This window comes from Thunnus maccoyii, chromosome 5, assembly GCF_910596095.1.
Source record: "Thunnus maccoyii chromosome 5, fThuMac1.1, whole genome shotgun sequence".
Lineage (NCBI taxonomy): Eukaryota > Metazoa > Chordata > Actinopteri > Scombriformes > Scombridae > Thunnus > Thunnus maccoyii.
In genome coordinates, this window is record NC_056537.1 from 26,407,725 (window position 1) to 26,423,840 (window position 16,116).

The following is a 16,116-nucleotide window of genomic DNA, read 5'->3' on the forward strand; positions in this document are numbered from 1 at the left end:
AGAAAAACACACAGCACATATAACAGAAGAAACACAACTCATATCCTCCATCATTTATTCCTCACAGTACATCTAATTTATTTTTCAGTGTCAATCACTCCCCAGCTTTCTGCTCATTGCTGGTAGTGGGCCTCAATCAGATTCTTATCAATGCCAGCAGGACTCTCACTAAAGGCTACATTGTGAACAGCGGTACCCTTGCAGAAGATCCAAGCAGGCAGAATTGCCATTCTATGTATGTGTGTGTGTGTGTGTGTGTGTGTGTGTGTGTGTGTGTGTGTGTGTGTGTGTGTGTGTGTGTGTCAGGACATCAGGACCATTATGGTGTCAGAGCTTACAGTGTAATCTTTCAGACACAGAACACTCTGTTTAAGGATAGCGCTGGTCCAGCCTAGATTACTACATCTCCTACAGCCCACGGTATTGTTGTTTCACAGATTACTCTCTTACCACTTTACGCTCCCTGGCTCCATGCATTTATCTGAGGAGAGACAAACATTGATTTCTTCTCTTTCCTTTCTTTTATCCCTTTTTTATTCATCCAAAGTTTGTTTCAAAAACATACCATTCACAGTCATTTAGGGTGCAGATGATAGAAACACATTGTTCTGTAAAGAAGGAGGTTATGTTTGTACCAACATGAGTATTGTTGGTCCTTTTGTCCTGCAAGCCTGTGGCAGTCTGGTACAAAAGCATTATGGAAAATTACGAGGGTTGTGTAAAGGCAGGCTGTTGCAAACATAAAAAAGCCTGGTGCTCATTTAGCCTTAGCTTTAGTGAACAACCTTGAAGTGATGGAAGCCATTTTGCAAATATTACCTACATGCCACCACTGCAAATACCCGAAGACACGAGACACTGTAATCACTAACAAATACACGTCATCAGCATTCCAGTGCTCATCCTCCTCCTCTGGACTTCAAACTGCAGATAAAACAAACTGAAATGCAATATTAGCAAACTCTTTCTCTGTCTCCCCCTCTGCCACATGAACACACACACACATACAGACAACAGCCGGTCAGATTGGGTTTAATCATGTGGGGCAGTCATGTGGTTGGGTGGTTGGAAGAAACGCTGTATTCTGTGTGATGTGGCCACTGGGCCCCTGCCCTGCCGCTGATAAGGCCCCAATTCCACCTGGAGCACAAAGCAACCAGTCACCTGAAAGACTGGAAGGAAATGACTAACTACTAGACAGAGCTTCTGGCCTGAAATGACTTAAACACATTAAGAGAGAGGGGGTGAGGAGAAAAAAAAGGGTCAGCCTTCAAGTGTGTGTGTATGTGTCTGTGCGTGTGCATGTGAAAGTATATGTGCGTGTTGGCTTTTTGCTGTCTGAGACTCCAAGCCTAGACAGAGCGCCACTTAACAGAAGTGGCTCTTGCTTGCTGCACTCTCAGAAAAAATGACCACATGACAAGGGCAGCACAGGCCAAGAGCCAAATAAATGAGCACATCTTCTCTGCAGCCTGGGGTCTAAAGGACACATGAAAACACACACTGTCATTCATACATGTACTTTCAGATCACAAACACACACACTACTGCATAACTCACACATAGATATATAGATATATAGATAGACAATGTCTGCAGTGGCCATAAATCACAAAACCCTGCACTTCAGACATTTAAAATTCCAAGGAGGAAAACCACAGTGTGGCATTGATTTTTTGTTTCCCATCCCCTTTTATGCCTGACTTTTTCAATAATCTGTCCCATAAATCTTCAAGGTAATGTCACACTGCCAAAAGATAATTGGGTGATAGTCATTTGAGGCAAACAACCTAAGAAGAAAAAAGTAATATAAATGGATAATGTCAAGTTTCGGTCAACAGTTTCAGCACTGTCATTTTGATTGTACCTATGATTGTGATGTTGGCTTATGTTTTTTTGTTTTTTTAATGTCATATGTGGACTAGTGTGACTTCTCTCCACGTTTCATGTGAACATGCTGTAGAAACGTGATGCTACAGCTAAGTCTGATTATCCATAAACATTTAAATTTAGTTTATTACTTAAAGGAACAGTAGTTTTTTCATGTTTTAGTATATTTACTAAAAATCCTGTACATCACAATAAATTAGAACATTTATTTTAACGTTTTAATTTGCCGCTGTTCCAAGCATCCATTGGTTTCCATTCACTTCCAATACAAAAATCTATTAGTACTTGACGCTTGCTTGAGTCGTCTAATCCATCACGGTGAACAAGTCAACAATCAAGTCTATGTACTTTATGTCAGTTGTACCGTACATTATTGTTATGAGGTAGTGGGGTGCGGACCACTCAGACCATTCTGCACTTAAACTGCTTTACCACAAAACAATAATGTGACACTGACACAAATAATTTGCAGACTTGATGTTCACTGTGATAGATTACACAACTCAAATGAGTCTCAAGAGTCGGCTTCTTGATTTTCATTCTGTATAAAAATTAATTGAAACCAGTGGCTGCCTTGAACAGCAAGACAAATACATACAGATCCATAATTGTATGGCATGCATTCAAAAGTCGTCAGCAAATATATAAAGTATATATATGATCTGTAGTTAAAGAACTGAACCTTGAAAACATATTGATATGGCCTTTTAAATGAGCATGTTTGAATACATTCTGCATAATGGAATGTCTGCATCATGTAACACAGCTAGCCCTTGTAACACTGTCCTACCCTTGCTATTGCCTCATACACAGCATGTAATTTAAACATTTTCTCCACATTAAATCATATCTGTCTCTTCACTGGTTAAATAGCTTGCATATGACACTGCTAATCAGCTTATGTGACTGTCAGTCTGCCCACACACCTATCACTGACGATGAATAACTCACAGGTGCTGGTTGCCGACTGTGTGAACAAGTCGTAGTGAGGACAGTTAAGTCTCAGAATTAGAATCAGAACCAGAAATACTTTATTGATCGCCGAGGAGAAATTGGTTCATGTTGGGTCACGTCCAACTGCTACAAGATGAGTTTAAATGAGAAACAAATAAACAAACCCAAGAACATAATATGGCCTCGAGAGTGCTTTCTTTTGCCGTGCAGTAATTGCCAAGTATTTAATGGGAATTTCAGCTGTGATTATTGCACCGATTATTGTACTTATAATAGTACCATGGAATAACATAAATTTGATACAGCAATTACCACGTATTGTCAAAGTAATTTTCAGTCATTACTCAAAAAATCCATAGCTGGTGCCAATACACATCTTAGTCAATATACTGTACAGTGGGAGTGCAGGTTCTCCCTGTTAGCTAGTGAAGCCCAATGGCTGTACTTTTAGCATTTACAAGGTCTGGGATGAAAATCTTTGTTGGTTAGTCCACCACTTAAATATTTCAACAACTATTAGATGGATTGCCATTTTCTACAGACATTCATGGTCCCCAGTAGAGGACGCCTACAAACTTTGGTGATCACTTGACTTTCTTTAGTGCCACCATGAGGCTGACTTTTTTGGTTTTTAGTAAAATGTCTTCAGATGGTCCAGATATTCATGGTGCCCAGAGGTTGAATGTAATAATTGGTGATCACTTTACTTCGCATCTCATCGTATCAGCAGGTCAAAGTTTTCAATTACCCAGTGAAATATCTCAACATCTACTTGATGGATTGGCACAAAAGTTTGTACAGACATTCGTGATTCCAATGTGATGCATCATAATGACTTGTGTGATCTCCTGACTTTTACTCTAGCGCCACCATGAGGATGTGGGCTTGTAGTTTTGAGTGAAATGTTGTGACAACTATGGGAGGGACTGCCCTGATATTTGGTACAGAGACTATATGAATGAATGAAATGTAATAACTTTGGTCATTTGATTCAGTGATGTAATAATTTTGGTGTTTCCCCTAACATTTCATCTAGCATCACCATCAGGTCAAAATTTTACTTTGTCCAAATACCTACAAATCTAATGCCATTCCCATCACCCTATAAAAGTAAGCAGTAATTGGTGGTAGTAATAAGAAAATTACTGGCAGTAGAGCAAAATTTATAGTTGGTCCGATCCATTCAATCAACTGGAAGTTTACAGTATTGGCATCAGCATCAGCATTTAATGGACCAGTGAGGTACCATTTGGTGCTCAGTATGTGAGAATGATTAACCTAAAACTTCTGTGACTCAGTCAGGACCCAGACTAGTAAACACCTGCAAGCAAAAGCAAAACAGCTGGTTGACTTCTGAAAACACAACATAATTCCACAAAACCTTCATTTGAACATTCAACGTACCTGTTTTCACGGAATACTGAAATTTTGGCAAAGGGCCCGAGAAAGAGATGTGAAGCCTTGAGATAAATATACACATCTGTCAGCTTTACCGAGTAACACTAAACACTCTTTGCCTCATTAACATTACTATGGAAATTGTCTCCTATTTCTTATACAGGTTTTTAATTTGTCTTTCATTGCCAGCTGGCATTGTTTGCCTGTTACAAACCAGTGACTCAGACCATTTTTTTCTAGTCTGAGTGTTATGTGCGGTGCTCTTATAAATGGATAGACACAGAGAGTATAAAAAAGAAAGAAAAAGGTGAGTGTGGTACTGGCTTTCAAAAACCATCAAATTTAATAACTTTTCCATCTTGTCCTCCCTCTCACAGGTATACACAAATAAACAGAGACACATGCATGCAATTAGAGTTAAGTAAACAAACATATGCTTGCCATATTCCTACAGGTAGGACACAGCATTATACACATGCCAGTGCACACACAAACACACAAACGGAGGCGGAGGGAGATCAACTTATTTCATTCCTGGATGTCTGTCACAATGTGTTATTAATACAGATGGCAGTTGGGTGCTGCACTGACAGGCAGCCAGACAGACAGTTGAGCAGCTGTTCATTTGTCCTAATGGAAAGTACTTTGTGACACGTCCCTGTTGCCCCCAAGATTTTCACTGACAGGGAACACACATAACAGCAGCCCATCACAATAAACCTCCCGAGACAAGACTATTTTGCCTCTGAGCAACATTTGCTCTATTGCCACATAACAGCAGGGAGGCACTGCAACAGAGGCATTTGAAGTTTGCCTTCCTGGGCATATTAGTTACTTTCACACCATTACTTTCGCAATGTCTTTTTTTTTAACTGTCTCAAAATCCATCTCTTTTTTCTTGCTACATTTCTGGTCCTCTAAAGACTAAAATGACACAGATCCAAAAATGGTGCAACACCTTTAACATACATCTTACAACAGGTTTAAAAGTCTGGATGATGGAGTCTTGCGCTCATTTGCTAGGTTGGGCCCCTGTGTAATAACAAAATACTGATGTAGTAGTCACAGAGGTAAAAGTCAGATTTAGAAAGCAATCTCCCTCAGTTAAACAGGAATCGTGTACGTTTTCAAGCAGCCACTTGTCTTTCCTTTATCTGCTTTCAAAAGCAGCTTAACTCTCAGTAGAACGAGGTGTAGACAGACCGAAAATCTGTAAAAAGGCACCATTTTCATTGTACCAGCATGAAGCTGAAATGAAACCAAGTGCACGTGATCACTCATCTTGCCAGACAATCCTATACACAGTGTCTGTGTACAGGATTGGCAACTCACCTCTCTGTCTAACCCCCCACTCGCTTTTTACTCGCCCCCCATCTTTAATCCTGCAGTAAGTGTGCCTGGAGAGTTAATGAGCTTACCTGTGTCTTTATTAAATTTGAACAGCTTCTGCTCAGGCAGTTTCCAAAGATAGATTTTCGATGAATCTGACATTCAGCAAAGCAGCTTTTCTACCTTTGCAGAACATGACAGCCCTCAATGCAGCTGAGATTTTTTTTTTTTAAAAAGGAAAAAGACTTCAGTAGATACAGGCACACAGCATATTAAATAACCATGCTTGAAAGCACTGACAGCCATTCAAGTGTTACAGCTGATGCATTACATTAGATAGTGTTGGACAGTCCGTCTCCAGCGGCCACTCTAGATAGTTCTGCCTCAGAAAATGTTGAAACTACCGGAAAACTGACAGTCTGACAGTCCACACTCACTTTCTGCTGTGTTCTCCCCAATGAAAGTAAGTTTCCATTGATTATTTCAACACAAGACCCCTATTACTACCTCTCTAGACTGCTAGACTGCTAACCATGACTAGCTCTGAGGAGAAAGTCTTTGAAAATGCAAATCTTTATAACTCCTAACCTTTTCAAATTTAAACCTGTGCAAAGCTGGTGCTCAACATACAGCAAGAGATATGTAATGAACAACAAAATGGTTGGACAAGTTGTCATTATCAAAACACCAAATAAGGGAATATCTTTTTGAAGAATGGTGTTCCAGAGACTTGTAGAATCAAGGCTGAGGAACACCATTCTTCACAAAGATATTCCCTCATTTGGTGTTTTGATGATGGTGGTGGAGAGTGCTGTCTGATTCGTCAGTCCAAAATTTCCCATAGGTGTTCAGTTGGGTTGAGATCTAGTGACTGTGAAGGCCATAGCATATGATTCACATCATTTTCATCATCCATTCAGTGACCCCTCGTGCCCTGTGAATTGGGGCATTTTCATCCTGGAGGAGACCACTCCCACCAGGATAGAAATGTTTCATCGTAGGATAAAGGTGATCACTCAGAACAACTTTGTATTGATTAGCATTGACCCTTCCCTCTAAGAGGACAAGTGGACCCAAACCAAGCCAGCAAAATGCCCCCCAAAGCATAACAGAGCCACCAGATCCTCTTGCTGTAGGGGTCAAGCATTGTGTAACGAAATATAATTGCACAAACATGGTTTATTTGTAAAATGATTTGACAAGGGGATCAGAAATGCTTTAGCGTGAGACCCTTTTTCAAATCTTAAAATTCTTTATGTAGAGGAAAACTGACAACTGACCAACAAACTTAAAGCTCAAATTGCAAAAGTTTCAAGGACATAGCTTACCAAGCCTTACTCTAACCTGCTCCATTTGTCTATGTCAGACACACACACACACACACAAACACACACACACACACACACACAAATGTATGTTATCCTTTATGGCAGGCATCTAACCTGACATATAGTGCACAAATCCTTTCCTATTGGTTCTCCTTTGTGAAAGAGATTTCTGGCCAACTGCGCCACCGTATCACCCAGGGTAAGCGCTGTGTGTATCTCAGAGCTAGTGAAGCAATCATGCAAGGCCCGGACTAATCCATGACACCCGTTAGCCATCCCCCAAGACAGACCAGCACTGACAGGGCCCTGCTGCCCCGTGCCTGGTGCTACACCCATCACTGCTAACGTCTTTATCAGCGGGACAGATGGATTGCAGGCAAGCATATTCTCCTGGTCATCATAGAGGAGAGCAGGGAGCTGAAGAGAGAGAGGGAGAGGGGGAAGCAGACAAAAAGACAGACAGGCACAGAGAAAGAGCGCGAAATTGAGTGAGAAAAAAAAAATACAGAGACTGGCTGTCAGGGAGTTTGAGTGACAAGAATGATAAGGTCCATCATGGTCTTGTTATGAGGAGCAGGGGGAAATAGGCCCAGTCAGACACGGCGTGGAATTAGCTGAGCCAGAGCAGAGACGAGACGACGAGAGCAAGTGCCGAGGAAGAAAATGAAGGTGGGATCAGGATGTTGGTGTGGAGGGAAGAAAGAGTGAAATAGCAGAGAAGGCAAGAGCTGTGAAGGGCAAAAGGTGGTGGGTGTGGGCGAAGACAAGTGTATGTCAGTGTCTGCTCTAATACCAGCATTAACTGGTGCAAAAGTTTAACTATATCCACAAAAGTTCCCTTGAACAGTGTGAGCAAGTGTAATATCAAATCCCACACAGCACAAAATCCCAGAAACAGTGCACCTAAGACTAAAAGTAAACGTATAGGAATAACATAACCCTTGCTGAGATTGGCAGATAAAATTCACCAGATGAAATATCCATCTTCGTTAGCATACATATCTAACCTATCAGTTGAGAGAATTACCAAGGGATTCCATATCATTTTTTTTCTTGTTTCCTCATAAAAGCAAGATTAGACCTGTGCTATAAAATTAATCAAGTCAGAGCCCAGTCCCCCACAGAAGGTAGCCAAATGTAATAAATTTCCTACTAAGAAAGGACATCTTACCTTATGATTTAAAATGGAAGATAGATTACGCTGAATCATCCATCCTTAAAAAGTACTTACCAAGGGGGAAAGAAATGGCAGTTTGGCAAACTGTTCAGCTAATTCTTACATCTTTCATGAAAGGTTTTGAGCATACTCTATATGTTCAGTATTGCATCAGTAATTATCAGTGTAGGTCGTAACACAACATTTAGCATCACTCTTCAGCTGCTTTCAAGTCAGACTGAAATTGAATTGAATGAATACACAGTAATATTAGGAAAATTCAAATTTCAATTCAACTTAAAGTTGTGAAATCATTTCAAATGGATAATGAAGGCTACCTTGAGTACTATTCTCTGTGTCCTACTTAGATGTCAACATACTGATAGAGTGGCTCCAAATCCTTACAACTTTCTAATAATTAACAATAAAAAAAGGGAAATGAGAAATCAGTGCAAGAAGTGGTTTGAAAGTTGATTTTTGACTTTACATTTTCATGTTAGTCCACCACATAACAACAGCAACAACAACTAATAAGAGCTTATCTACAGTAAACCATATTTGAGAGAAAATCATAATGCGCCAAAATAATGTTCACTTGTTTTATAATTCTTTTACATAAAGCAAAAACTTCAACAACTTCAATGCAGAGAGATGAATTAAAAAGGGAAAGGAGCACAGATTCCCTGCTGGCTGATCTGAGGATCTATGCAGGAGTCGAGTGGTGGTTTGAAACGCAGACTTCAGAAACTATGAATAGCTGTCTCTTTGTATAGAGCTGCGGTAGGTAGGTCTGAGAAAAAAAGAGGCACCCTATATAGGGATTATGTTTGCTGAATTCAAATAAAATGTCAACTCATAAAACCCAGCTACAGTGGATTTAATGAATAATAACAGGAAGGAACACAATTTCAGAGCATTTATTTGCTTGCTTGTTCTTTTTCTCTCCCTATTCTTTCTGTCCGACTCTTTCTAGTCATCTTTTCCTCCCTCTCTCTATCTTTCTCTGCTTGAGTCCTGCTCACAAGCTGGAAGACAGGCTTTTAAAGCTTATATCTGGTCTGCAGGAGGTGGCGTCTTCAAAAAAAGACAACTCAAGATTCTTCTGAATGAAGGGATTTTGGAAAGTTCTATGAAAAGACTTGAGTATTTAGTTGAATAATTTATATGGTGAAAGCTCGAGAGCTCCCACTGACACAAACCCAGTGCAGATACACATTCGCAAACACACTCACAATATGATGGCGGTCATCTGAGAGGTCATAGATGATTCATGGGCAGGTTAGAGGTGGTCAGGGAGAGTGGAGAGTAGAGGATTTATACAGGGAGCTTAGTGCCTTCAAACACTTGCTTTTTAAAAGCTCCATTTCTCCACGCTGTTAAACGGATCTCTTCCCAGTGAGAAATGAGAACATTAACTGGGACATGGACATGGTGCACTCTGCACGGCCCTGCCGAGCCCTCTGAGCTGTAACATTTCACATCTGAGCTGCGCTCCTTACAAGCTCCCCTGACAACCCCAATGCATCATGGGAGGGCTGTAGGGGAGGTTTGGTTGGGGCAAAGCATGATGTGTCTCCAAACCTGACAACAGCTGTGGGCATTTCCATTAAGAACCACACAACTCAATGTTACAAGTGCACCTTGAGGCGCAGGGAGGGTCTTTTTCTACAAGACCTCATTCCTTTTTTCTGTTTTCTCACCTCCAGAGGTGAGAAGGAGGGATGAAGAGGGAAAAGAAAACAGCCATGGTAGCAGCTTTTGACAAATTCATCACGAGGTGCCACAAACTGGCAAAAGGTGCAATTTATTGTGTGCTATTTTCTATTTTTTGTGCATGTACATTTTATTTTATAGCACGACTGGCAGATCGCGGTTTAGTCTGTTAGCTTTTCACTAATGCCTTGAGGCATTGCTGACTAAACAAAACATCACTGAACCACAACACGTCTACTCCCACTCCTGCACGCAGATTCCCTTATCTTGCCTGTGCACCCACATCAACCAGTTACCAAGATGTGTTATTATGTGTTATTATTTGCCACATATGTTCTTTGCTCACACATGCATACCCCGTGATCTATGCTGGGCTTCCCCTGAGCTTTAGCAGACAAGGACACGAATATTTCTATATAAGAAAGATAAAGGTTAGACAAGTCCTTGAGTGGGTGTAAATACAAAATACATGAAATGTATAGGTGTATGTTCTGTGAGGTAAAGTAAGCATGCAACAGGTGACTCATCACCATGAATGGGTAGTTGTGCGACTGCATTGACATTTGGTGAACATTTGAATAGTCCATCTATCCATTTCAGTAATGCTTCCACGTTAGTCTCATACTCTGTACTATGTTAGTTAAAAACACATTAAAGTAGATCTGACTGTGCATTTTAGATGAAGAAAAAGCTCCACACTGCTCACGACAAGCCCCAGAAAATGAATCCAATTAGTTGTGCACAATGAGAGAGCCCTTCCTCAACCAGGAGTCCTTGGTTCAAGCTTGCTATTGGGAAGTATCCGCCCTGTTGACATGTTCTTGACAAAGTGCAGTATTTCTACCAGCTCTAACTGACTGTGAACTCTGACCTCCCTGGAGTGGTAAACAAACAATTTCCACACACTTTCTGTAGAAACTACATGTGAGCGACAAGGGGATAAAAAGAAAATGCTCTGTTCAGAAGAAGTAAAAGAGGAAGAAAAAAAAAAAGATGTTTCTCACCAGTGGATGTGTGAACTCAGGGGCATGGTCATTCTTGTCTGTGATGGTAATGGTAGCCGTGGCTGTTCCCGTTAGGCCAACCTCACTTCCTGCCATGTCCTTGGCCACAATCTCTAACTCGTACGTTGTAGTTGGCAGTGTCTAGAAAATAAAAACACAGTGATGCAGAGTTAGAAAAGCGATACATAGATGTGCACAAGAAACACAAATATCCACAGAAGAACTAAATAAAGAAATGGCAGGGATATAAGAAGAGGAGAGGAGGTCTGGAGAGGAAGATACAAGGAGAATAATGGAGAAAATAATACCTTAGATAGAGTGCAACCAAGGAGGAAGAGGGAAGAGAGAGGCACAAAGGCAATGCAAGTACAATCACTTTTAAAGTATGGAAGAAAAAATCAAGGTCACAGTAGCTCATGCATGAGGGTGGATGTCACAGAGTTGCAGTAAAATATCCTTGGCGATTAAGTCTGTGAATATTAGAGAATCTATTTGAGAGGTGAATCATGGAAAAATCATTATTAAATGAATGATTAGCCATGTGAGTGATTAAATTAATCCACTCAGAGCAAAAGCTAACACTTATCACCATGTTTTACATTACTGGACGACCCTTTAAAAAAGCCTGAAAGCTCTCATAATAGTTCACTGGAGGCTTGAACCAACCATCACATTTACTGGATAACAGCTGAAAAAGAATCAGCACTCTGTAAATATGCACACTCACACTCACATAACAGTGTTCCAATAAACACTCTTATCTCTAACTATATCTCTAAGGAATGGTCAGGAATCCACATTTTAAAGTCCATCTGAAATCACATTTAATCATCCATCTTTGTAGTCAAACAATGTCAGTATGTTTTTTTAATACATTGGTAACTTTTTGTATTATTAGAATGAACAAAAAAGGTCTTTGGGGAAATATTAGAAATGCTCTTTTTTGTCTCAGCCAGCTGGAGGAGCATGTCGGAGACTTGTCTGATTGACATTAGCTGGCAGGCTACTGGTGTCACGCCACACAGAACAGAGACAGAGTAAACAAACTGCTGTAGCTACAAGCCACAGTTTGTTTCTAACAGGGATTTTGAAGAGCAGGGACCAAACTAGCAAATAATCTGTGACATTTACAGGTACGTTTACATGATGTTTAATGTGCTGCAGCCGAGCAGCTAATTATCTATCTAGCCTGCAAACTGAAGTTAGTAGTAGACTTTTGTCCTGGTTTGTTTGGTCGCTTGTACAACATGCTAAGGTGTAGGACAAGAAGTGTGTTCATATTTGTAAGTTAGATAAGAAAACTTTAGCAGGAAAGCTAATGTGGGTTGTTTTTGCTGAGTCTGTTGTTTTTGTGTTGTGTAGCAGGATGCTATCAGGCTCAGTGTGACGGTCTGCCCTGCATATGATCGAATGCCACGTTATTGCTCTGACTTGCTATATAGAAATAAGGTCTCCCTTTTGGTTTCACAGGACAGAGATCACAAGGCAAATAATTTACAGAGCTGATAATGCTAGACAAATGTCATTTAATTCAGTTGGACTTTAAAATTCATACATCTAAGTACAGATAGTGTAGTGATAAAGAGAGAAAAAAAAGCTATGCAGTACAGAATCAAAGTGTAAGCGTAGATCTATTATGCAAGGTATTACACTGATCCATTTTAAAGATTCCCAAAGGCTCAAAGTTGTTTTTTTACACACATTTTCCACAATAATTTGAGGCATCAAAGATCAAGGTTTCTAGGCCCTGTCTGAAATGACAAATATTTTCCTCCACATAATGTGTAAAATCATAGTGTTCACTTAGGGCCTCTGCTGTGCTTTAAGAATCTTCACACATGTTTTTAGTTATTTTTGTTGTCATTGAGTATTAGAGATAAAATAACAAGCTGAACATTAATGAAACCCAAATTCAACCAATGTCAATTCATGCTTACAAAACAAAACAAAGTCTTATGATTCTACGTTCCTATGCAAACTTGGTCTGCTAAGGCATCTGTCCTTTAAGTAAGTAGCTTTGCTGAAGCTGGACTGCAAACCTCCATATTAGATATATAATCCATTAACTGGCCTGCCAGCATCTTTATAACAATTTATGTAACAATATTTGAGAAATATAGTTTATACAGTGAGAGGATTGCGTTCTTAATGATCATAACAGCAATAATTTGTTGCCATAAGTCATGCCTAATAGAAATGTTGATTCTAGTGAATAAATAAAAGAAGGTAGGGGCTGTAAATCCAACATTTATTTATCTGCTTCAGTGTTTTCTCCCTACTGGGGGTGTTAACTGTCACATGCTGAATAAACTTCATCCATCTGTCTCACTGAAAATGCTGCTGGAGCTCTCGCCTGCATTGTAGATTCACCTCTGCTCTGAGTGCATGTCTACTCCTCTCACTGACCCCTGGAACAAAACAGGGGGGAGCTGTCACACACACATTAGTACACCAGAGTGCACACACACACACAGAATCAGAAGAAAAAACACAACAAAATGATCTAAAATGTTATTATATGCTTAACTTTTCCTTGTTTTGTTTTTGCAATAACATCATAAAGAGAAGACAGACTTTTCATTAGGCCCTTGTTTAACACACTAACTGAAATGCCTATAGGAGGGCATTTATAGGCCAGTTGATAGCCTACTAAGGTACTGCTCCAGATGAGCCTGTTTTACAGTGTAGTTACATTAGACGGCTGTTCCAGCTCCTTGCAAAAGTGTTTTGTCAGCAAGGGAAAAATTAATTTGGACTTCATGTCATTTTTTTTTACAATGTTGCCTAGTTGGATATATGCAGTAAGTTCTGTAGTAAAATGATATTAGTGCTACATTATTTGTGATTTCAGATCACAGATGGCAATGATAAAATTACTTTATAATTGTCAAGAGCGTTCATCTCTTGCATTTGAATATACGTTGCTATTCACTACATACACTCTGATTATTAACTCCACCAGATGTAAGTCTGGTCCACTAAAGTTAGGCACGATACGAGATGAATAAATCTCGTTAGCTTCGCCACCATCTTGACAGTAGGGGCAATTGAGTGAGATTCAACTCTTTCTTTGTTTGTGAGGGGAGAGGGAGGTAGGGAGGGGTTTTATTTTGTGTAGTGTGATACAACAAAATGTTCTAAAAAAAACCCCAATAAATTTAAATTGAGAAATTTGGACTTTTGGACTCTGTTTATTGTTACTTTATAAAGTTTAAACAGTTAAGATGAACCCAGGAGGACATTTCCTCCATTTCCAACCGCAAGTTGGAACATTTTTATAAAACCGCAACAACGATAGACGTGGTGTTTACTGTTGCCATGACAATGAAGGATGTGTAAATTTAAAGAAGTAGAAACCATGTTTCAAGTGATCATTTTAAACCAAACCCTGATCTTTTCCTAAAATTTACCAACTGGTTTTTGTGCATAAAACCTAACCAGACAGTAAGCACAGTATTGTCACACTATTATTTTTTAACAGTGATTTATAACGGTTGTTGCTGGCATGAAAGACACTTCCAACTGGAATTTCACTAACTGCCGTTATACTACATGTTGAAAAATGCATCTAATAATGACACAGATGGGTTTCATAGGAGTAAATTGAAAGCCTGGTGCGTCAGTATTAGACGCTGACCGCGTGACAAAGCGGTGGTATTTGAGGACATGGGAATGAGAACGGGTTGGTTCTGTCCTCATCATAGATATTGCTCTAATCAATTTTATCTGAGGCAGGCGGGGGGAGATCAAACGATCAATGGCCAGACACCTTCAGGCTCATTTTAATTATCACATCAACTAGAGTTTAGACAGAATCAAAGATTATTCACTGAAATGACGTATTGAGGTCAGGTGCAACATAATGTGTGGACACTTAGACATCTTGAGTGTTGGAACCAAATTTTAATTTTATTGATCAAGAGTAGACCATGGAAGGTAAAGTTACACGTAACATAAAATCCTATAAATGTCAAATTAACTAAACCAGGACACGACACCATTTGAATGCATTTAACTGCCCGTTTTTATTTACTGGGGACTTTCTATACAGAAGAAATTACCAGCCTAGAGGCTAGTGCCGCCTCCTGTTGTAAACGCCATCCATTCAAGCAGCTGCTCCAAGGGAGATTGTGGAAAGAGGAAGACAATAAACAGGTGTTTCTATCAATAGTTTGTCACACATAGTGGGTGACAGAGGTGTCCCTCACAACCAGCTCCTGCTCGATCAAACACTGTGCAGGCAGATGGTGCTCCACGGACCTGTGAGTTTATTAAACTCATGCACACAATCACACATATACACACACATGCCAACTCTAAGCACTCACACACATACACACACACCTGCACACAGACATACACTTTAGCCCTCCAGCTGGAGAAGAGCAGGGCTCTGGGATACCTGCAGTCTCAGTGGTGTCTAAACACATTGAGCGTGGCCTCCTCTGGCAACTGACAACGTCTTAATGAGTATTTCCTGAGTCTCAACTCAATTATAAACTCCCTGGCAGTACCTGGCCAAGAAAAGATGTTCACATTCACTCTGGGCTAGAGTTACAGCAACGGGGAATTTTCCCTCCAGGTGTCAGAAAACTTCTACTGGCATAGTGTTGATTGAGATACTCGTCTCAGTCAGCCCCTTCATTTTTCAGCCTCTTTTCAATTTGCCTGGAAACACTTGATTAGACTTTGCAAGCAGCAGTGATGTTATAGACAACTGAAAAGTTAACATTTTGCTTTTTCTCTTGTGGGATTTTGTAGAAAAAAAAAAAAGATTGACGGCAGCATGTTCATGTCTACATAAAACATTGGTGGTCAAGCTCATACTCCAGCTTTATCTATTCTGTGTCTCTCCATACTGTAGTTTTAACATGTTTATTAATTTGCTCCCAGTAATTTTTCTTAATACCAGAGGAGTAGTCAAACGATATTATCACTTATTAACGTAAAGTGGGATAATTTTGGGACTATATTATATCATGGTATGGTATCAAAATAAATAATTTCAAGCCAGATATAATTAAAAATGAATAAAATTTGTAAAGTAATAGCCTAAATTAGCTGTCCTGTGAGCTAAATGCTAATATCAGCATGATATCATCCTCACAATAACAATGCTAACATGAAGATGTCAAGCCAGTATGTTTACCATGTTACCATCTTAGTTTAGTGCGTTAGCATGCTAACATTTGCCAATTAGCACAACAGAAAGTATAGCTGAGACTGATGGGATTCATTTTGCAGGTATTTAAATAAATTAAAAAATGACATGATGGTGGCACTACATGAAAAGTTAAGTGAAACCTGTAACTTGTTGGTGGCACTAACATCAGAGGACCATCAA

At 39.8% G+C, this 16,116-nt stretch overlaps 1 protein-coding gene across 4 annotated transcripts in view; it reads right to left on the bottom strand.

Annotated features, from left to right (window-relative positions):
• The window catches only part of cdh13 (cadherin 13, H-cadherin (heart)), a 356,169-nt gene that overhangs the window by 76,100 nt on the left and 263,953 nt on the right, over positions 1 to 16,116 (bottom strand). For all 4 annotated transcript variants that reach the window (XM_042412902.1, XM_042412901.1, XM_042412904.1 and 1 more), the window contains one exon: positions 10,773 to 10,913. In XM_042412902.1, the coding sequence (XP_042268836.1) occupies positions 10,773 to 10,913 (141 nt within the window). The remainder of the gene's footprint in view (positions 1 to 10,772; positions 10,914 to 16,116) is intronic.